Source organism: Manis pentadactyla, chromosome 4 (genome assembly GCF_030020395.1).
Source record: "Manis pentadactyla isolate mManPen7 chromosome 4, mManPen7.hap1, whole genome shotgun sequence".
Classification (NCBI taxonomy): domain Eukaryota; kingdom Metazoa; phylum Chordata; class Mammalia; order Pholidota; family Manidae; genus Manis; species Manis pentadactyla.
The window spans coordinates 86,481,568-86,506,376 of NC_080022.1; the positions used below are offsets into that span (position 1 = coordinate 86,481,568).

The following is a 24,809-nucleotide window of genomic DNA, read 5'->3' on the forward strand; positions in this document are numbered from 1 at the left end:
AAAATAGTATTTCCTAGTTTAGAAGCTGATCTTTACATTTTCATTTGAAAAGAAAGTAGAGTATTGCTGTTATAACAGGTACATTATAGTCTTAGTTGCACAGAAAAAACAAGACTTCCTTGGACAGGTTTTCCAGAATTGGCCTATGCCAAATGTAAATTGCTGGCAACTTGCTCTCCTTGCGTACAGAGATAAAGGCCACAGAAAGTCCTTTGGTATTCTCAGTAGCATGTAGTGAGAGCTAAGGAGCCTCAATCATACTGTCATTTAACTGTATAACCTAGGATTTCCAATTAGTGGTTATGTGATCTTAACAAATCATCTTAACTTCTGTTCACTATTTTCTTCATTTTAAAATGAAGAGATTTTTACTAGATGATTTCTAGATCATTTTCCACCTCTAAAATGCTGTAACTTTAATTCACATTAGGACTCTGCTGCTAATGCAGGTTCACAAAAGTGAGATAATTGGTTAATGAAGTCTATGTATTCTTTCCTCTAAGCTTGATCCTCTAATTTATATGTGACAAAAGGAGATACAGTATTCAAAATTTCTCTCTGAAGTTCAAGTGAAATGCCTAATTTTTTCAATCATTTTATTAAATTTTCTCCTATTCATGGTGCTGCATTGTTTGTATTTGGGGCATATTCAGTTAGAGGAAGGAATTGCTAATTTTAGTAAGCTAAACTTTATGCCTTCAAGGATTGGCTGTCCCTGTAATCATTGCACTTAACATAGTATAGACACTAAATTGTGATTGTTGAATATGTTTGAATGTATTATATGCTATTTTAATAATTATGAGCTAAGGAAAGAAAAGGATCATTTATCTAGAACCATAATGGTAGCTCAGTTATGAGAGCTTTGAAGATATATACTATAAACAGCATTCATATGAATGAAATTTAGAACGGGATGGAATCATGTAAAGGACAGAATTGGGGTAGACTATCCTTTAAGAATAGTCTAACAGAATGCTATTGGTATTTATCCAAAGAAATCAGAGCCAGGACCAAAGCTATGAGGAAAGCCTAGTGAGGAATGCTGCTACTTAGTATGTCTTCATTCTTTAATTTTTTAAAATCAACTTTATTGAGTTATAATTTACATACAATAAAAATGTACCCATTTAAAATATACAGTTCATCGAGTTATGACAAATGAGCATATACATTATGGTCTTATATACAATCTTGTCTTATATATAATATACATATGGTCATGTGTACAATCATATAACCATTATACAATCACGCTAGAGAATTCACCACCAAAAATTCCTTGCTACCCTTTTGCAGTCAAACCCAACCCCAATCCTGGCTACAGTTAAGCACAAATTTGCATCTGTTACTGCAGATTAGTTTTGCCTTTTTTTGATTTCATATAAATGGATCAAATAGTATTGTTTTGTTTAAACACTTTTACTCAGTATATTTTTGAGATTCATTGATGTTTTATTGTATATCAGTATTACATTTCTTTTCATTGCTGAGTACTATTCTGTCATATGTACATCAAACAGTATGTTTAGTAATTCAACTATTTAATGCGCATTTGGGTCATTCCCAGTTTTTGGCTGTTACAAATAAAGCTTTTATGAATAATCACATACAATTATTGTGGATACCTATTTTCAGATCTCTTGGCTATACCTAAGAGTGGAATTGCTAAGTCACAGGAGAAGATTATGTGTGGTTTTTTTAATAAACTACCAAACTGTTTTACCAAGTGATTGTACCACTTTACATTTCCACTAGCAATGCTGAGAGTTTCATTTGCTCTAAATCTTCTCCAATACTTCATGCATCAATTTTTAAGATTTTAACCATTCTAATAGTTGTATAATGGTATCTTATTGTGCTTATAATTTATATTTACCTGACTGATGTTGAACATATTTTCTCGTGCCTGTTAGTCATTCATTTATCTTTTCTGATGAGATGTCTGCTCAAGTATTTTGCCCCATTTAAAATTAGATTGCCTTTTGTATATTGTGTTGTAAGAGTTCTATATGTATTTTGGATGCATATTGCCAGATATATGTATTGAGAATATTTTCTCCCCTGGTGTGGTTCCTTTTATTGTTTTTACAGTTTATTTGGAAAATCAGTTTTAATTTTGATGATGTCTAATTTATACATATTTTTCTTTTATTGTTTGTGTTTTTTGTATCCTAAGAAATCTTTGCCTATCTCTGTGTGGCTACGATTTTCTCCCATGTTTTCTTGAATATTTATAGTTTTAGCTTTTATAGCAGGTCTGTAATCCGTTTCTAGTTAAATATTTGATGTGAGGTATGTAAGGGTGGAAGTTCATTAAAAAAAAAAAAAATCAGATATCTTGTTGTTCCAGAATTTTTCACTGAAAAGACTGTTCTTTCTTTTTGATACTGTTGTCAAAATCATTTGACCAAATATGTATATATCTGTTTCTGGACTGTATTTGTTCCATTGATCTATACTTCTGTCCTATGTCAGTACGAGTCTTTATTACTGGAGCTTTATAGTTCATATGGAATTTCAGTAGTTTAAGTCCTTTAACTTTGTTCTTCCTTTTCAAAATTGTTTTAGTTGCATAGGGCATTTGTATTTCCATATAAATTTTAAAATCAGCTTGTCAATTTTTACTGAAAGAGCCTGAATGAATTTTGTTTGGGATTGCACTCAATCTTTAGATTTGAGGCAAAGGTTGTGACCTTAGGGAGAAAGGCAGTAAACAGACCACACACACTGCATTAAGTCCTTCCTTGAAGGAGGGTCTTAGTGGAACATCTCTATGTCTACCACAGTTATAGTAATTAATAGTGTTCAGATCTGCTATATTCTTACTGTTTGTGTATGAGTATGCTCACGTTCTATTAATTACAGAGAAAAGTGAGTTAAGATCCACATTATGACTGTGGATTTACTGTTTTTCCTTTCAGTTCTGTCAGTTTTTGCTTTATGCATTTTGAACCTCTTTTATTAGACACATATATATTTATAATGGTTGTATCTTCCTGATGTATTAGCTCTTATCATTATGTATTATCCTTCTTTAATTCTAGAAATAATTACTATATAATCTATTTTTCCTGATATTAATATAGTCCCTCCAATTTTCTCAGTTATTTTCTTAGAGCATTTTTTTTTATCCTTTTACTTTTTAACCTATTTGTATCTTCAGATTTAAAGCAAGTTTCTTAGAGTTAATAATGAATTGCTCTAGAGAAAGTATAAGCACTTGGCAACTTTAATCATTGTGGGAAGTGGATAAAGGATACATAAAACTCCTGTACTTTTTTCAACTTCTCTCTCTATATAAATATATATGAGTCAGATTATTTCAGGAGTGTTTATAATTGCTTGTTGTTGGTACCCTGTTATGGTGATTTCTTTAAAATTCTTGTCTGACAATTCCAACATCTGTGTCCGCTCTGTTGTTTGTTGGTTGTCCCTACTCATCTTAGTTGAGATTTTTTTCCTGTTTTTTGGTATTATGAGTACATTCATTATGGGTTGTATCCTGGACATTTTGAGTATTGTAAGAGGTTAGTTACTAATTAAATTTCCTATAATACTATATGGCCATTGTGGAAGGACAAAGGGCGCTGCTTCTTTGCTGATGCTTACCTTGTATAGGGCAAGACCCTGGTGGGAATGGGGAGGGCCAGCACCTTGGCTCTCGTTAGTGCAGGGTAAGGATGTTTGGCAAAGCTCTGTCCTACCCATTACACAGCATCTGGGTGGGAAGGTTCCATGCTGCCAGGCTGCTGTCTTCTCATTCTTTTGGTTGGAGACACTGGATTTTTTGGGGGTATTTTTGTGTTTGTTGATTTACATCTGTTGGTTCTAGGTTGCAAACTGCTGTAGCAACAGGGTGAGATTCAGAGGTGGCAAAAAATCCTTATGGAATTCACTGTTGGGTGATCACTCGAGGTCCGACATCTCTAACTAGTTTGTCTTATTTTTTTTCACCTTTCAGAATCTTCTGGAAGTTGCTGTTTTTCTTTGCTTCAAAATTTATAGTTGTAATTAGCAAGAAGACTAAGGTGAAATACACTACTCCATCTTGTCTGGACCTAGAAGGCTCTAACTGCTTTTTAATATATTAGTTTCTGTATTTTCTAATTTTGTGTATTTGCCCTTTTTGTTTTGTTTTTCAGGCAAAGGAAGATAAAAGAATGTCTGCCAACCTAAAATACCTTTCCTTGGGAATTTTGGTCTTTCAGACTACCAGTTTGGTTCTTACAATGCGTTATTCTAGGACTTTAAAAGAGGAGGGCCCTCGTTACCTATCTTCTACAGCAGTGGTTGTTGCTGAACTTTTGAAGATAATGGCCTGCATTTTATTAGTTTACAAAGATGGCAGTAAGTTCTAGGTTTTGTTTTATAAGTCATTGCAATGTATTTAATTGTTTTGGTGTTATTTATGTTTGACATATAGGTAAATATATATTGGTAATTACACATTTGAACAGTACTGCATTATCTAATGTTCTAGTAGCAATATTTCAATATTTTTCAATTTATTAAGATGGTTTTAGATTAGTAATAAAGGTATTTTATTCTAATCTATACATGTTTCATGTCTTCTGGTTAATACTGTAAATATGAAATGTAGTGTCTTGCATTTACAATAATTTGAGAATAAGAGTGAAGTTCTGTAATTCTGTGACTTAGAAATTTAGGAGTCATAATTTTTTTACTAAAGTCAAGGCTTTATATTTTATTTACTGCATTGATTAGTCCAGCAAGTTAGTCAAGTGACTAATTTAATACAGTTTTTTTTTTTTAAGTTTATTGAGATATAATTCACACACCATACAGGTCACTGATTTTGAAGTGTACAATTCAATGGTTTTTGGTATATTACATTACTAATTGAAGCTGTAGTGAAAAAAATACACACAAATATAATACAAAATTTACAGTTTTAACCATTTTTGTGTTCAATTCAATGGCATTAATTACAATCACAGTGTTGAACAACCATTAGCACTACCTATTTCTGAAACTTTTTATCATCCAAACCAGAAACTTTGTAACCATTAAGCAACAACTCCCACTCTCTTCAGTCCTTGAAAACTTCTAATCTGCTTTCTGTCTCCATGAATTGGCCTATTCTAGATGTTTTATCTACGTAGAATCATGCAGTGTTTCTCCATTTATGTCTGGCTTATTTCACTTAGCTTAACGTTTTCAAGGTTTATCCATGTTGTAACATGTGTCAGAACTTTACTCCTTTTTATGGCTAAATAATATTAGAGTGTGTGTGTATGGCATTTTATCCATACATGTGTTGATGGACACTTGAGTTGTTTCTACCTTTTGGCCATCGTAAATAATGCTGCAATAAACAATGAATAATGTTGCAATAAAGGTACAAGTCTCTGTTCAAGTCCCTGCTTTCATTTCTTTTGAATATATACCTTGGCGTGGAATTGCTAGATCACATGGTAATTTTTTGTTTAACTTAGAAGAGCCACAGCAACTGTACCATTTTACATTCCTACCAACAATGTATGAGGGCTCTAATTTCTCCACATCTTCACCAACACTTGTGATTTTCCATTTGTTTGTTTGCTTGTTTTTTAATTATAGTCACTCCAGTAGATATGACACGGTATCTCATTGTGGTTTTGATTTGCTTTTCCCTAATGATTAATGACATTGAGCATCTTTTTATGTACTTATTGGCCATTTGTATATCTTTAGAGAAATGTCTATTCCAGTCCGTTGCCAATTTTTGAATTGAGTTGTTTGTAAATTTAGTATACTTCTGAAATATCATGGTGGCCAGTGTGGTTGTAGCACTTTGATCTAGACAAGAATGGAACAAAGAGAGATTGAATTGGCATTCAGAAAACAGACAATGCAGGATAGCCTTGTAGGCTAAGAATTTCATTGTAAAAGCAAAGGGAAGTAATTAAAATGTTCTGGTCTGTTTTGTATAGAAAAACACCAAAGTGGCAGTTTTATTGACAGGGGAGGAGCTGCAAGAATAGGTGTCAGCAATCATTCAAGCTATTGCACTAGTCCAGGCAAGAAGATAATGGTGGCTATGTTGTTAAGAGAGGATGTTCATGAGATGTTTTTTTGAACTACAGCTAATGTGACTTGCTGGTAGATTAGGTCGGTGAAGTTCAGGAAAAAGGAAGAGTCCAGTTTAAGGAATAATTCCTAGGTTTTAAGATTAAATTTCTGGGTGAATGGGTGCTACAATAAATGATATATGGATCATAGATTTGGGAGGAAATCAAGGCTTCTCTTTGAGCAATGTGTTACATTTGAGATGCTGTAAGGCATGCACGTCAAGATGTCAAATAGTAGAATATATGAATATATGACATATCAAGGATATCTCAGCTTATATATTGCTTTACAGTTAAGGATTGGATGGATAACTTAGTATAAATAGAGAGGAGAAGAAGGCCAAAGGCTAAGCTCTGTAGCACTCCCAACACTGAGAGGTCAGGTTGAGAAAGAGGAACCAGCAAAAGAAGACTTGAAGAAGTCACAGCAAGACAGAAAAAAACTTGAAAATGAAATAGGAAACCTGAGAAAACAGGTTTTTTTGCTACTAAGGTCTAGATGAATGGGAAGTTTCCACTCATTTAGCATTGTGGAGCCAAAGGTATGTTTGATATGAGTAATTGGCATTGTGGAGGGATGTGGCAAAACCAACTCTTAATGAACTGAAGCACAAACTGAAGCACACCAATCACAAAAATAAATTCCAGGTAGATTGAAGATTGACATTAAAAAAGCAAGACTTTATCAATGATTTCAAACAAGATACAAAAATAAAATAAGCTGTAAAGGAAAAAAAGGACAATTTGAGGCACATTAAAATGAAAAATGCCAAGTGAGATGATGGCAAGGCACATACTGGAGAAGATATTGTATCACATATAACCAACAATAATAAACACCCATAATGTACAAAGAACTCCTATAACAAAAAAAGACAGGCAACTCTACAGAAAAGGTCACAAAAAATATAGGCTATTCACAGAATAGGAAACCTGAATGGCCAATAAATATATAAAAGTATAAATATATTGAAAAAGACATTTTATAAATACATGGAAAGATACATATATCAACCTTATAACAGTCAGAGAAATCAGATTAAAACCACAAGACTGAATGTTACTACCCTCTGATTGCCAAAAATAAAAAATCTAAAAATACTAGAAATGGGCAGAATGTAGAACAAGACCTTCCTAAACTGCTGGTGAGAAAAATACAGCACTAATTATTTAAAAATTTAGCTACAATTTTTAAATGAATATTTTATATTTTTTTCTCCTAAAGCTAAGAATCTTTTGATAATTTTTATTTTAGTTACCTAATTTTAAGTATTATTTTAAGGTGAGGAAGCAATGAGTATCAGGTATCAAAGTTCTTTGGACTTTTTTTGTGACTAATACTGTAGGTTGGCTAGCTCAAAGTCCATTTCCAACCCCCTTTCTCCCTTTCTTGTCTCTAATGTTTTGGATATAAAAGAAAAGACTCAATTTCTCAGCTTCCTTTCAGGAAGGGGTAACTATGCAACCCAGCCCTGGTCAATAAGAGCAAAGAAGATGCCTGTGACACCAGTTTCTTCTTTTTTTCTTACTGCCTAAAACAAGAATCAGAGGTGCAGCAGTCATTTGGTGACTTTGTTGCAATAATCATGCTGATAAAAGAGGAAAAGCATGAAGGTAAAAAGCCAGTATAGAGATAAAGCTCACTTAAGTCCCCAGTGTCGTCACTGAGCCGTTTTAGCAGCTTTTTATCTGGTCTCACCATTATGGGGGTGAGACAAATCCCTATGGAGTTGAGCTCATGTTGGTTGGGTTTTCTGTTGTTTGCAACCAAACCCGCTCCCTCACTGATTTACCTTCCTTTATGATTAAAGTTTCACATTATTAATTGACTTGAATGGCTGATGATAAAATAGAATGCACAGAGTACAAGTTTTTAATGTTGCCACTTAAAGTAAGAATACTTGGGTGACAAGTTAATAGTTTGAGCTTTTGATTATCATAAATACATATGTGTGTGTGTATATATGTGAATATATATATATATATATATAAAATCATATATAATCAATTTAGTTGTTTCCTAATAAAGAATAATATAAGGATAATGTTCTTAACATGCTACTTATAGTAGTTAACATTTGAAAAATTAGTATCATTAAAAATAAATTTTAGACCTAAAAAATATCTTAATATAGCCCAATTTCCTTTTTTACAGGTGAGAAAACTGTGGCCTTGAGAGTATGTAATTAGCAAGAGTTAATTACTGATTATGCCATTTCATATTTTTTTCTAGAATGTAGTCTCAGAGCACTGAATCGAATCCTACATGATGAAATTCTTAATAAACCTATGGAAACACTTAAACTTGCTATTCCATCAGGAATATATACTCTTCAGAATAATTTACTCTATGTGGCACTGTCGAATCTAGATGCAGCTACCTATCAGGTACTTAAAATACATTTCTAGTAGTCCCTTTCAGAAACAAACAAACAAACAATAATATTAGTTATTTTCTTTTTCAGGTCACATATCAGTTGAAAATTCTTACAACAGCATTGTTTTCTGTGTCTATGCTTAGTAAAAAACTAGGTGTGTACCAGTGGCTCTCCCTAGTAATTTTGATGACAGGAGTTGCTTTTGTACAGGTAACTATTCAAGATAAGTATATCTTTCATTTTTATCAAAGTTTCAAAACCTTATTTATGTACAGAGAATATAGTTCTATTTGTTGAAGCAAATAAAAGCTTGTTCTTAAAAGCTTGTTCAATATTTTGGGGACTTCTTTGAGCAAGATACTACATTATGACTGTATAACTGATACAAAGAAATAAAAAACTATCTGACATGAATGAACAATCTAGTTATGGAAATAGATAACTGCGTGTTAAACAAAGCTAATTTGTACTGGATACCTGGAGCATTTGAGAGTATTAATCACATCGTTATAGTCTGTTAGCTCCCAATACCGTTCTTTCCTGCTGCTTCTTATCTTTCTAATGATTCCTTCCTGTGGCCCTCTTCCTTGATACTCTTTTAAAATAATGGAGTTGCTTATAGGCTTCTTATTTTTCTTAAGTAATGTACTTGTTTTTTGAGATTTCATCTATTCTGAAGGTTTTTATTAACAGTTATATGCCAATGGTTCCTAAGTCTGTGTCATCAACTCTGGTTATCACCTATGGTTTCAGGTTGGTCTGTCTAAAAGCCTATAAGGTATCTTTGCTTGGTTGTTCAATAGGCCTTATAAATTCAGCATATCCCAAACTAAACTTTACCTTTTCCCCATGAAGCCTGTTCTTGTTTCTATGTTCTTAGACATTATTTGTTCAGCCTGGGAGTTGTCCTAGGCTTTTACATCTGCCTGTACATTTAATCAGTTACTAAGACCTTACTGATTCTTCTTTCTAATACTTTTAGATTCTGTCTTTGTCCGTGTGTCTGTACTATCACTTCCCCAATTCAAGGTAATCTTTTGCCTCCTGATTTTTTTTTTACTTCAGTCTTACCCATCCATCCAAATTCAGCTTCCACTTAGTCACCACTGTGGTCTATCTAAAACCAAATATAATCATGTCAATTTCCTGCCATCCAGAGCACTGCCCAGAGTATGGCAAATATATCTTGAGTAAATATTTTTAAGATTTATTTTAAATGGGTATTATAAAATATAACTGGCATTTTAAACCCATGTTTTCACAGATAGTGCTTAGGATAAGCTAAAATTTTAGAAAGTGAGATACTTCAAATTAAATTATCAAGTAATTAACAGTTAAGGTAGAATTGGATTTGACAAAAATCATGAAGATGATAAGCAAATAACTGAAGTTTCAGGAATACTTACTTTGAAAATAAAGCCCAGGATAGTTAACATGATATCATACTGATCTTCTGTAATGTACTGACAGCTCCAGACTTATTTTTGCTTCTCTAACACATCACACTGAATTTTTACAACTGAACTGCTTGTAGAGGCTATTTTGTGCATCAGCATTTACTCATTCTCTTTCTCTTTTTCAGGGTATTTTTTGAAATTATTAAGTTGTAAGTGGGAAAAATAAAATGATTCTAAGGTTTTCTTTCAAAAGCTGCCCTCTGCAATCCCTAAGAATGGTATTGGTTGCATTTTTATTTTAAGGTCTTAGAGTATGCTCTAAATAAGCATTTTGTAAAATATTATAGGAATTAAACTTCAGTCTTTTCTTTTTGTTCAGTGGCCTTCAGATTCTCAAAAGCTTGAGTCTAAGGAACTTTCTGCAGGCTCTCAATTGGTAGGCCTCATGGCAGTTCTCACAGCATGTTTTTCAAGTGGTTTTGCTGGGGTTTACTTTGAGAAAATCTTAAAAGAAACCAAACAGTCAGTATGGATAAGAAACATTCAGCTTGGTAAGTTTTTAATGTTCTTCTAATATTATTTCTTGAAGTGGTTATATTGTTATCTTTAAAGTTTTCCATGTATCTTTAAATAAATAAACCTTTCATAAAAATCTGCTGTTGATCCAAATATCTTGGCAAGGTTTTACCCTTTAAAAGATTATACTTTAAATGAATGTCTTTTATTCAAGAATATGGAATTTTAGGTCTGTGACATAAGGTATATGTAGCCTGTTTCTGTTCCTTATCATTTGGGGCCTTAGTTAATTTATCCTTGATTGCTTTCATTTTCCTTGAAGATGTTACAATTAACTTACATATTTTTCTCCTGGAAAAGCAGATTAAGATACTTAACAAATTTCAATTATATGATACAGTGTTATCAACTATAGTCACCATATTGTCTAAGAATATCAAATCACACTAATGTGGACTTTAATCTTACAATTTTGCCTGTTTTATTCAATAAAGCTGAAAAAATACTTAAACAGAGAAAGTTCGAATTGATGAACCTTTTGTCTGATTTATATTCTTAATATACCTTTTTATTTTAAAACATAAAAATGTTATGTTTTAGCTTTTGAATAGTAAAGCATTTTTCTAACTGAAGGTAAACAGTGTAAAAGGGAAGAAAGTCCCACATATCAGAAGATTGCCTCTGAGCAATTAAAACTATTTATATATATAGTATTTATTATAATATTTAAGTCCTTATACAAATATTCCAGCATTTAATATTCCCGGTATCTATTCATTTTGCAAGACGCTTCATGTGAGAAGCAGCTCAACAGCAAATCCACACATTCTATTTTAAGCCTTTGTTCTTATGACTTGGAGTTCATCTTTGAAATCACAGTTTCTGTCTGTCCACATCAACTTAATATTTATACTTAATCTCTCTTGATAGCAGTCATAACAAGCCCTTTCAGGCCCCATGCAGTAAATGTCTGTACTCCTAGTCAATGAATCCCAGACAAACATTCCACATTTAATTAAAGTCCATCATGCTAGATGCTTTTAAGTAATGTGATAACAGATCGAGCCTTCATTTTATCACATAGGATATATTTAAGTTTCTCTGCAAAATTTATAGGAATGTATTGAGTTTGTTTTTTTTAAAGAACCATTCAAGGTGGACAAAGACAAGTATCAAATGATTTCACTTATCTGTGGAGTATAAGAAGAAAGAAAAACTGAAGGAACAAAACAGCAGCAGACTCACAGAACCCAAGAATGGACTAACAGTTACCAAAGGGAAAGGGACTGGGGAGGATGGGTGGGAAGGGAGGGATAAGGGGGAAAGGGGGGCATTACGATTAGCACACATAATGTAGGGGGCATGCACGGGGAAGGCAGTATAACACAGAGAAGACAAGTAGTGATTCTATAGCATCTTACTACGGCTGATGGACAGTGACTGTAATGGGGTATGTGTTGGGGACTTGATAATAGGGGGAGTCTAGTAACCATAATGTTGCTCATGTAATTGTACATTAATGATACCAAAATTAAAAAAGTAAGTAAAAATAAATTTAAAAAAGAAGAACCATTCAAGGTAAATATCTGAAAGACAAAATTATACTTTTTGTTCAGTTGGTCTGGAAGGCAAGTTCACAGACTTTTCAAGCATTAACCAATTTAATTCATTTCAGAAAGACACCACTATGTACTTTAGATAGATAGATCATAGATAGATAGATAGATAGATAGATAGATAGATAGATAGATAGATAGATAGATAGATCTATAGTTCACTAGTTAAGAACACTTGGTTTTGTAGTTAGACCACTCAATTCCTGATGTCATGACTTAGCACCTGGTACCTTAGGGAAGTCAATGAACTTGCCTCTGCTTCACTTTCCTCATCTATAAAATGTATTTCATTGTAGTATTTACTACGTATGTTGCTGTGAGGAATAAATAAGATAATGCAGGTAAAGTTTTTAGAATTAAACTGCCTTGTATATTTTAAGCACTGATGTCAGCTATTTATATAAATATGTGTCACAAAAGAAAGATATATTCATTTTTGTGAATTGCCCCAAATTTTCTGAAATTGTAAATTAAAAATGAAAGGTCAAAATTCATGATTCTGTGGTGCTTTGTGGATTTCTTATTCTTTGATATGACCGTATAGCACAATCTAATGGTAAGCTGACTGAGAATTTTGAAAAGGATACATAAGTAAGTTGTAGATAATTCAAGTTTACATATACAGAAATTAAAACAATGTAATAGCATTTTTCAAAGATCAAACTGTGAAGATTAGTAAACTGATAAGATCCCATGTTAGCCAGAAAGTAGACAAATAGGAACTCTTATTGCCTATGGTTGCCACAGATATAGACGATATAACCTTATTGGATCTCCATTTGGGAGTGTTTAACAAAATTTTACATAAAGGCTTTGATGCAAAAATTTCATGTCTGTCTGGTGTAGAATTTGTCCTACAGATATACTTGTACAAGAGGAAAAGATTGATGTCCAAGGTTATTCATTTCAGCATTGGTTAAAATTGTAAAAAAAATAAGATACGTAGAACACTGGCTAAATAAATTACTGGTATGATTTAATAGTGTAGTGGTTAAGTTCATTGACTCCAGGGCCACATTGCCTGGATTCAAATCCTGAGCCCATCACTCACCTGCAGTGTGACCTTGGGCAAATTTATTTAACCTCTCTATGCTTCAGTGCTTCATCTACACAATGGGCATAAAAATATCTGCCTAATAGGGTTGTTGTGAGTTTACATGAAGCGCTTAGAATATTTTTTTGTGGCCCATGGCATCATATATGATTTTCACATTATTATTATTATTATCTATAGAGTGAAATATACAACTGATAGAAAGAATGCACTGTATCTGTACATACTGACATGTATGTACCCTTCTGTATTGTATACATTTATTATAATTATCAAATATTAGTTTTATCATCAAAAAAATGAATAGTACCCTCAGAGGTGTTTATTTTTACAATTTGTATTATGCCAGTATTATTTTCATGATTGAAATTAGACATGTTAAAATAATTGAGTCGGCGTAAATAAAATTTTAGGAGGAACATTTCATATCCGTTTCAGTTTCTTTCCATCATGGAATACTTTGATTAGTTATGGCTTTATTAAAAAATTGTTTCACCCTGCACTCTTGATTGTATACCTGACCAGAGACTGCCCTGTAAGTGTCCATTTCTTTACTTGTAGTTCAGAATTGCTCCTGGTAATCTCTTAGGTTTAGTAGTCAGGGGATAAGCTCTGTGGTAGAGGTAAGGGATGCAGCAGTGAACAAGACATAGTTTTTGGTCTCACTGAGGTGTGAGACTTCAGTAGTGACAGCTTCTGATGTTGACTGCATATAACTCTTAGCTCTGATTTTTTGGATATTATTTTACTTTCAAAACTTCTTAATAAGGAAAAATGCTATGCCACATATCTAAGATTTTATATCTTTATGTACGAATGTGAATATATGAAAATCTAGATCTAGCAATAGGAAGATACAAGATATAATGAAAAATATAAAAAAATGAGCGTTTTCCAAATATTTAGGTGGAGAGTCATGTAGTCATGTAATTTATGCATTATATATTTTTGGTGCTCCAAAACTGGTAGCCCCTATTTTTCAATTCTTCTGTCTTTGTCTTATAGTCATAATATAGTATTAAGTATTCTTTTGTCAAGTTTATATAAATACATCAGTAAAAGGTTTTTAAAGTAGTAAAATTTTATCAAAAAGAAAAAGTTAAGTATAAAATTATTTGGAATGCCAATGGAAAAATATCTCTTCAGACAAACTAAATAACACATGACATACACTTTACATTTATTTTTAGGTTTCTTTGGGAGTATATTTGGATTAATGGGTGTATACATTTATGATGGAGAATTGGTGTCAAAGAATGGATTTTTTCAGGGATATAACCATCTGACCTGGATAGTTGTCATTCTTCAGGTAAAACATTTAAAGTCTTATATTTAATGCTAATAAACTTTATTTTAATATAGAGAATCCAAGTAGCTACTGATGTACAATGTGAGAAAAAAAAGTCCCTCCTGTTAGTGCTCTTATTATTTCTAGTTTATTCAGAGATGTTAAAATAGAACTGATCTTAATGCTGTAATGAAAACTTATTTTGCAAAGGGGTCACGAATTAATGTTGTGGTATTTAAATTTAATATAATGAAAGTGTAAGTTTAGAATAAAAGAGTTGAAGCTGAGGACAAATTTAACTTTTGATTTTTTTACAATTCTTAGAGTTGTACAGGAAGTATATGGTTTGCCCATTAAGGCTCAAAAACCAGGTCTGGATATTTAAATTTGTAATAGTTTACAGCCTCATATTGTAGTCACACAATGGAATATTCCTGTCAAATCACCTCACTTTATAATTTGAAATTGTTCAAGGGTTGAATAATTTCATCTTCAAAACATACTTGAATACTCTGGAGGATATTAAAATGAAGATACAAGTCACTGTAGGGTAAGTCAGGAGAGTTTATATATGATGGCTTTTATTCTAGCAAAGAGGGACATCCTCTACCTTAAGTAGGGGCTGAAGACTTAAATAAAATGAAAAAGGTTTGGTATAGTTGGTATGAGGCATTCATTCAACAGGCAGTAAGTAAATGAATAAGAACATTGCCAAGAAGTATTTGGACTCAAACATCAATTTGTTTTGAGCATAACTGGCGTAATTTGTGACTTTCTCTAATAAAGCTTCCATCATTTGAGATACAATGAAAGTTGTTAAGGTGAGTAAACCAGATTTGGGAGTCTGTAAGTAAAATCTGGCAGAAGACAAAACTATGTAGTATGGTGAAACGTTCTTATTTAAGTAACCACAATTTGGAAGTTGAGAAAGATTTGGTAGAAAGTTATTTCTACACTCTTAAAGAAAGAGAACAATTAAAATTGCTTTAAGAAGAGTAATCTAACAGCAATGAAAAGTGAATTCGAATGGGGAGTGGCTAGAGGAAGAAAGCTAATTAGGAGGCTCTTGGAAAGGTCAGTAAGATAACTTTCAAGTTACACTTTATTTTTTTAAATACCCAGACCTAAAAATACTTCACTAATCAGCACTCTGTGACTAATCTTCCCATATTTGTCTGAACAAGTAATGCTTAATTTACTAAGTTGGATGAGGATAGATGTTTTATTTGTAATATGATTAAATACATTATAACAAACTGCAGATTATGCTGGCAGTTACTTCGTCAGATAACCTTTTGAAAGTACCAGATACCATTAGGTGGGCTATTGAACAAAACCTAGAAGTCTATTGGTTATAAGATATGTTTAACAAAAATCACTATAATGGGATTAAATTTATAGGACAAAAGCCTAATACTTCATTGAGGAATGAGATTGTTTCAAAAGGCAGTTTTATATATGTTTGTTTTTTTAAGTGATCTTTTAAAACTTCTGCAGGCACTTGGAGGCCTTGTAATAGCTGCTGTTATTAAGTATGCGGATAATATTTTAAAAGGATTTGCAACATCTTTATCCATAATATTATCAACATTGATATCCTACTTTTGGCTACAAGATTTTGTGCCAACCAGGTAATATATTCTTTTCTATTTAAGTACCCAAAAGTATAGACAAGAATAAGAATTCTTCATCAGATCTGATATGAAAAGTTTTGAAGAATCATGGAAATATAATAAAAGATCCATCTAGCTATATTTTTTAAAAAGGTTTCAAAAAAGATTCATGAAAGAAAATCTTCCCCTGGAAAGGTTTTATACAAATTTGGTTAGCTAGAATTTTCCCAGTAGACTGGAATTTTTTTCTCCAAAGTAAAAAATCATATTAAAAAAGCTGGTAAGTATATAAAGTCATAATATAAGTCATGTAATGACATTTTTAAGTGTAGAATTTATATAGCTAAAGCCAGGAAAGTGGATGACAATCTTTAAGAGGAGAATTTATATACAGAAGGTAGCTCTAAACTGTAGTAAGTGGTGGCAAAAAGAAGAGTGGTTTGGAAAGGAATTGCAAAAGGAATAATGAGTGAAGCAGGAGACCATGGACTGTGTAGTGGCATGGATGCCAAGGGAGGAGACAGAGTCAGGAAGAATGAAGGGTAATGAATACACATTACAGATGGTTTTGAAGGTCCTATTGTTATTATTTTTTTTAATTACTAATTTGTAATCCCAGAGTAGATTACATGATACCATACTTTGATTTCCTCCAACTTTACTTCCCTCATCTTCTCAACTTCTAAATTGAGTCTCCCAAGGATCGATCCTTGGACCTCTTTTATTTGCACTCACTTGGTGATCTCTGTTCTTAAGGCTTTAAATATCTATATACTAATAACTCAAATTTGAATTTGGATTCCAGGCTTATATATCTAATTGACCATTTGACATTTTCATTTGAATGTCTACTAATAATTCGTTTTCTGTCCCTGTCAGGGTTTCCCAATTTAGTAAGTGGCAGCACCTCCATTCTTCCAGTTCCTTAGGCCAAAATCCTCCTTGACTTAGGTAAGAACAGTTTATTCAGAGTAATCTAAGAGAAGGCAGAGTCTATACACTAGGATATAGATAGATTCATAAGAAGAAGTTGAAATGTATGGAAGTTATTTTCGAAGTGAAATAAGAAGTAAAGTCATCAGCTTCTCTTTACCCTTCTCTCATATGCCATTCTAATCCAGAAACAAATGCTCTCAACTCTTTCTTTTTAATATCTTCAGAATCTGACCATTTCTCATAACCTTACTACTACCACTTGGTCCAAGCACCCTCATTTATTATCTGGATTAACAAAATAGTCTCCTGACTTGCCTCCTTGTTCCTTCTCTTGCCCTGTGCTCCCCAATTTTCTCTGTGTAGCAATCAGCATGATTTGTTTCATGTAAATCAGATCACCTCACTACTCTGCTCAGAAACCTTTTAATTGCTTCTCATGATGCTGAAAAATTGTCATCATCATCAATGGCCTATTTGATTTGGTCCTTAGCTACCTTTCTGTCCTCATCTGATGTTACTTTCCTTTTGTTCTTTTTTTTTTTTTGAGCTACTATAGCTAAAGTAACCTCTTTGCTGTTGACATTCACTTACCCTTTACTCATCTTAGAATACTCATTCCCTACATATTCGCATGCATACTCCCTCACATACTGTATTGGCTGAAATGTCTCTCTATCAAGAGGCCTCCCTAAATAAAAGAGCACCCCTCTCCATTCTAACATTCTTACTCCTTTCTCCAGAAGACCTATCATCTGATCAGTAAGGAAAGCCAGAGCTTGGCATGTAATAGGTACTCAGTATGTTCATTGAATGAATGTTCAAGACCTTAAAATTTTACTACAGTTACTAAAATTCATTTATATTATTGATAGTGAGATAGGGTTATGGATGGAATTTTTTAGTAGAAAAATATAATATGCTCTTCATAGTTTTATATTGAAGACTTATGGTTTGATTCTTTTCTAGCAATCTGCATATAGGTCTGGAAGTTGAATGTTAAGATCTTTAACTTTTCTAAGGCATGAATTTAAAAGTACTTCTGTTTTTAGCTTAGTATAGGAATGAATTACTTTGGTAGTGAGACTAGCCCAAGAACTAGCACCTAATATCTTAATGATGCTCTCTTTATTCCCTATCCATTAAATGGGGAAATTATGTACTTTAATATTATTTGAGAATGTTTCAAACTTGTGAATTTTTCAGGTACACTTAAAAAGGTATACTTGTTTCAAAAAAAGAAAGCTCTCACATAAGGCTAAAGGTATTAACTTAAAATCTTTGAATCATGCAAGAAAAAAACAGTGAATGAACAAGCAAACTGGGAGATGACAAGAGAATAGTAGTTTGTCAATAAGATATACACTTGTATGTAAATCCAAGTTTCTGATGGAATACATAAAGTATATTGGGGTGAAGATAAAAGGAAAAAAGATAATGATACTGTTATTATTGAATGAATGAATGATGTTTTGAGAATATGCATAGGACACCCAGTCAGATGGGGGTTATCTATTTCCTAAAATAGATAACTGCCTGTCACTGTACTAGATCCTAGAAAAACAGTAATACATTAACATGATATGGTTTCCTGTCTTAAAGGAAGTCAGATGACTAGAGAGGTAGACATGTGAATAAATAAATACAGCCTTATGATCAGTCTAGGAATGGAAATACACATACAATTCAGTTGGAAAATAGGGCCCAAGTCCTTGAAATTATCACTAAATTCTGATAGTTTTTTCTCCAACAGATATTTTTTTCTCTAAGAACCATTGTAAAAAAACTGGCTTGAGAAGAAGAGGTTTCCTGACATTTTTAGGTATTCTAGGAGATTCTGCTAGAGATATCATAGAATGGGTCCCTGCAGTGGGTAGAAATTTGGATCAGACAGCTTTTCAGCTAAGCATGTGATTCTATGTAATTCCAGAGTTCCAGAAAACTAAGAAAAGGTCTTTATACCTGACAAAGAAAATTTTCAGTCAGAAGCTTATCTCCAAAACCTGAATAATTATCAAATATTCCTTAGGTAGTAATTTTCTTCAAAATACATTATAGGAAGTTTTATGTTATCTTAATCTTACATGTACACTGCATCCAAAGCTTTTGAAAAATTGTCCATTTGCATTATTTCAACACTAGATATTTATCATAACAGGTAATTATTGAGCTCCCTATGTATGCTAGGCACTGGGCGTATAATAATGAAATATGAGCATGTGGTTGAGCAGGGGAGCAGACATGTAAATAATGCATTATTTAATACAGAGTGATAGGTGTTATCATAGAGTAACTCTGCATAGGGGAATGAGTCCTGAAGATATCAGACCTGAATTGTTATGAATAAGCCATTTTCTTGGGAAAAAGGGCATTACAGGCAAAGGGAATAGCATTTATAAGGACATTGTCCTAAAAGGCACTTTGTATTCACTGAATGGATAAATTATAGATTGGGTGGGGTGGAGTGTGGAGGAGGTTGGAGAGACCACAGTAGGAAGGATTCTTTATGTCTTAGTAAGGATTGCTGATCTTTTAACTTTATAGAACAAAATTATTTTTTAAAGCATGGGAGTGACTTTGAACTGTTAATAGAAACTTTAAAACCAAGACTAAATCATATCCTTATAACAGCACTTTGAAGAATATACATCTTAAAATTTAAGATTGGTATTCTAGTTTTATGTCCAAGTTAAGCTCCATTATCAGTTTAAGTTCACTCCCAGTTTATAGTAGGGTATATTCTATCTATGGATAGATAAAGAAGAAACCAACTCTACTTGCATTTAATCTAATTTGTTTTTGTGAAGCATCCTATAAAAATTGGTCTTGAGTTTTACTTACTTGGATTTTAAACTGAACTTTACTTAGGTTTGAAAGGGATGCAGTTTTCCCTTTACATTTTCAAATATTCAAAAACAGATAACTTATTATTCAATATATTGTAGGCAAAAGGCATATTAAGGTAAAATACTACACTTAAAACTCTGCTTTGGGAGACAATATAGTACAGGACAGAAGTACAGGCTTTTAGAGTCAGACATATGTGAATTTGAATCCCATTTTCCACTTAAAGTTGTGAGACTTTTAAGCAAGTTACTTAAACATTCTAACCTTCAGTTTCCTCATATATAAAAACATGAGAAAATACTAATACTTCCTCATAGGGTTGTTATGAGAACTTAATGAGATAATGTGTGTGTAATGCTTAGCTGAATACCTGGAATGTGGTAAGTTATGTTACTGGACCATTTTTCCCAAATTATAATTATCTGTATAAGTAAAGAAATAGAATCTGTTTTGTATTTAATCTGATTTTCTCCTTTTGATTTTTCTTCATCTTTTTAGTGTCTTTTTCCTTGGAGCCATCCTTGTAATAACAGCTACTTTCCTATATGGTTATGATCCCAAACCTGCAGGCAATCCCACTAAAGCATAGCCATATACTATCTTTAGCTGTTTTTTCACAATGGTGCACTAGAAATCTCAACATTAATCTTGCACAGGAGGACTTCTACAGATTCTAAGAAGATATCATCACACTGAATCTGATATTGTTGAAATGGTCTGAAAATATAAAAGTGTAAGGACAAAATATGTGTACTGTAACAAAATACCTATTGCATCTAGAAATCAAAGCTTGAAAGTATTTCCAGGGATTAGAATAATTATTGGAGAAAACATGAAATCTGAGTTTTAAAAGATTTTACCTTTTTGATCGCTGCAGAAGTGTCCTATGCAGTCTTTGCAAGAGCACACAACAAATCAGATAATTTTTGAAAATTAGATCTATTTAATCTTATTAAATGTTTTTTATCTTACTCTTTCTGTACCAATATATCAAATCACATGGAATATTCAAACTTTGAAAACTATAATTACCTCTAAATCTGTGAAGAAATAGAAGTATGATTTGGAAGACATTTTCATGTATCAGAGTTTTATATTTATACAAAAGATTACTAATCAAAGGATTGCTAAATGTTCTTTGTTCAACTACATAGAAATTGATAAAGTAATGTTCTGAGTTTGATTTGTCAGAGAATAAAATTCATTTTAAATTTAACGAAGAGAAATATTTATTTCTCCATCTACATTTTAAGATCTTGCAGTGCTTCAAAACTGCTGAAAGCAATCCGTTTGCTCCTGTGCTAGGTATTAGCCAGTAACTTCCATTAGTCCATTAGTGGAGTTTTGTCCTTAATTCTTAATTGCATTTATTTTCTGTAAATCAGATTAATTCTTAATATTACTTTAAATTTCTCTGTGCATTTAATTTCCATGAAATATTTGAAATATAATTTAAAGGGATTAAATACTCATTTAATAATTTAAAATAATTATTGTCTTATCTCCATTTGGAGAACTTTGAACTGTCAAAGCATATACTGTATAAAACTAGAATGTTTTTAAATTAATATTTCACTCGTCAATCTATAAAAACTTCCTTTAGTCTACAACTGTTAACAAACCAAAAAAAAAAAAAGGATAGATGTCAATAAATTGAGACCAAATGACTTTTCTTAGAGACATTCCAAATTGCCATGATACTATTTTATTTCAAGCGGCACTGTAACTATAAATTCAGGGCTGCTCAAAAGAACTTTTAAGGCACCTCATAAACCCATCGTCCCCAGGAATATTCTGATCACATGTCTGAGAGAGGTAGCCAAATTCTGAGTTCCCTTCCGGTGGCCCCACAAAAGCTTCTGGGAAGGAGCCACCAGTTTGCATTAAAACAGTGGTTTCTTTTCCATCTTGATAAGCACTGGAGTTGAAGTTGCACATTACATGAGTTATTTAATAAGTTGGTTCAAAGGAGAAAAAATATAATAGAAACAATAAGATGAACTGGTGTGCAAAAATACTTTCTAAAATTGGAATATGGGTTTAATTTAATTATTGACTATAGACAAAAATACTTACTGTGTATAAGTGATTTTTGTACTTTTTAAAAAGTCTCCCATTCTAATAGAACTATAAAAAATAAATATTTTATATAGTTCTAATGGATTTTATTATACAGAACTTGGCTCAAAAATACCATGTTACAAACTGTTAGGTACTTTTGGCTAATTAGGATGGGCTGTGCTACTTTGCTGATGCAAACCTAGTCTCTACAGGACACAGGCCTAATCTATTTCGTCCAGAGTTTAAAAGTGTTTAAATTATGAAGTATTTTAATCCATTTGCTGGTGATTCCAAATTGGCACCAAGCGAGTTTTCTGGAAGCCTGAATTATGATAGTCAGTGACCACCTTTTAGAATACATATTTGTTTAATAACTCTACCACATTTCTAGCATGGTCTTTTTAGACCACAACAACATGCAGACTTACATTTAATTACCTACTGCTAAATTCTGGAAATGCACAGAATTCAATATTAAATATAAAAATTTATGTTCAGCCCACATTGAAGTAATGGGTACATATGTATTATATTCAGTGTGCATTCACAATTAATTGTTAATTCAGGTTTAGTCTATCCTTGTTTTAACACTTCAAAAATGATACAAGCAAATAATTGAATATCATACATGTTACAGTAATAATATATTTTCAGGTGTCCAAAATAACACAATTATCAATATTCCCAACAAAGAATAAAAATATAAGCCTTGTAAGAAAGGACAAAATAGTCTATTTTCAAAACAAATTTTTATTAGGCATAATTTATAGTTTTCTAGGAAGCTTGAAAAAGTTATTAGAGATTGGGCTATGTAGCTTATATTTTAATTCATAAAGAAATAATCATATTTGAGAAGGTGGAGCTGTATCCTAGATCATGTCATATATACAGATAATGCCATTTTCTTGTGTGTGTGGTCTGTTTTTAATGACCTCCAAAAGCCTTATTATATCAGTCTTTTATAATAATGACTCCCTGATTACTTAAATTCTTATACTCTTCAAAGTATACTTATCTCTCAACTACTTTGTTCATTATAAAAAACATGCTAATCCATAGGATTACAGTGCCAATTGATAGTTGTATTGAAAATTAAGAATATAGTATTTGGGAAGAAAAGTTGGAGATCCAACATGTAGATGTTTCACCACAATTGTATTAATTCTTTAAAAAGTGATTTTATAGAAGTTGTAGGCTACTTTTATGGTGGAAATGTAGTTTAGAGATGCAAAACTTAAATGTTTACATCAATTTTTATTGACTATCACAATTTCATAGAAGGAAAAGTAGTTTTGTATTTAAACTAGATTCTAAGGAAACAATTGAAATGAAACTAGTTGACTGTGCTTAGTAGACTTACTGTAATTCTGACTGACCTTAAGAATTGATACTTCTACATAATAAATTATTGGACTTTTAAAATGTCATTGTATAGTCAATTCAACTGTGTTTTGTTTTTAAAAACAAAGTTTAGCATCATTCGTTTTATTTACACTTTCATTTTTACATTATTTAATTACATATGGATGTATGCTTTACATAAGAAAAGGTTTATTAAAGATATTTATGCTATATTGAAAGTCATCTTAAGAATCTTCCAGACATTTAGCATATTTAAACCATTTACAGGACCAAAGAAGAAGCACCTTAATAAAAATCTGGTCCTATGTGCCTTGCTTTACCAAATATTTGACTTTTCTGGAGGAATTACTGTAACTCACAACTGTGGACACATGGGAATTAGGACATTTTAAGAATAACTATAATTCAATTTTTGATTGTTTCAGCATTTCTTTTTAGATCTATTATACAACAGAATGTTAAATTAGGTATATTATATAAACATTAGCAAACAGTACTTATTTAAATAAGTTATGGCAATTTTGCCCCATCATTGAGCTTTTGAAACTTTAACAATTGTATATAACTGTCATTATGTTGTTTTATTTCTAATATATAATTTACTGTGGTTTTTTAAATATGTTTTTAATCATTTGAATTCTGAATTTGTCTAGATGTCTATGTATTTCATTTATTTAGAAAGATTCTTTTGGGTTTGGTAATGTGATATGTATATTTAAATTTTTTATGGACGTAATTTAGAGGATGTACACATTGGTCTTTTGGTAAATAGCTTTTAAACTGATAAATTTCTTTGTCTTTTTTTGATATCCATTTATTATCTACTTAGTAGATTCATGGAGAATATTTTCATAAATAACCATGTAAATGTCTTCCTATATTTACATGTTTCCCTATTAACCTGACTTAACCATGAATTAGTCTCCTTTCCATATATAATCAAAATTGACTCCCTGATCTTCTCCCTGTCTCTATAGCTACCTTTATCATGTGTGATCTTCCTCCCAATTTTCTACCCTATGCTCTGGGCATGAAAGACTGGGTCTTATTTAAACTAGTGAGAACTTCTCTCCCTGTATGATGATAACAGCCTAAATTTTTTTTTTTTTTTAAATAAATTATCTCTTTGCTAGCCTCAAGGTTAAGTAATTACAGTAACTGGCATATGTTTTCTTTATAATTTAAATGTATTTGCTTCCATGGTGACTGTCAATTCAGTGCATAGAAATTAAATGATAAGCAATATAAAGGATTTTATTGCCACATCTATTACTGAAGTAACCTTGTACAAAATACTTTGTTTTAAAAGATCACTAAAATAAGAACATCAACATTTTTAAAATGTGTACTTTTCTTTGTTATCTTCTCATGAAAAAGCACTAACTGAAAATCTTAACTTTTTTTTGTATCAAAGTGCTGCTTTTGTTGAAAGTCTCTCACAATCCTTGAATCCCAGTACTATGCAAACACACCTCAAAAATCTAGATTTTATAGCTACTACTGCCATTAAGCAGAGTCAGATAGTGACCAGCATTAGTAATCATAATGGCCATTATTACTGTTCTTATAAATCCTTCAAAACAAAACTGATGACATACATACACACTCCAGAAAAGAAAATAGCAAAGAGAAAATAAATTGCCTTGAAAGCCTAAAAATTTAAAATTCTA

General features: G+C 32.0%; 1 protein-coding gene across 3 annotated transcripts in view; it reads left to right on the forward strand.

The window, feature by feature from the left end:
- The window catches only part of SLC35A3 (solute carrier family 35 member A3), a 46,336-nt gene extending 22,094 nt beyond the window's left edge, over positions 1-24,242 (forward strand). For 2 of the 3 annotated variants that reach the window (XM_036883845.2, XM_036883843.2), the window contains exons 2-8: positions 4,146-4,350; positions 8,308-8,462; positions 8,540-8,662; positions 10,229-10,400; positions 14,226-14,344; positions 15,821-15,954; positions 20,215-24,242. In XM_036883845.2, the coding sequence (XP_036739740.2) occupies positions 4,164-4,350; positions 8,308-8,462; positions 8,540-8,662; positions 10,229-10,400; positions 14,226-14,344; positions 15,821-15,954; positions 20,215-20,305 (981 nt within the window). In that variant the 5' untranslated portion in view covers positions 4,146-4,163 and the 3' untranslated portion in view covers positions 20,306-24,242. Of the gene's footprint in view, positions 1-4,145; positions 4,351-8,307; positions 8,463-8,539; positions 8,663-10,228; positions 10,401-14,225; positions 14,345-15,798; positions 15,955-20,214 lie in introns of those variants that run through there. The other variant, XM_036883844.2, reaches the window with a different exon arrangement.
- The last annotated feature ends 567 nt before the right edge of the window (positions 24,243-24,809 follow it).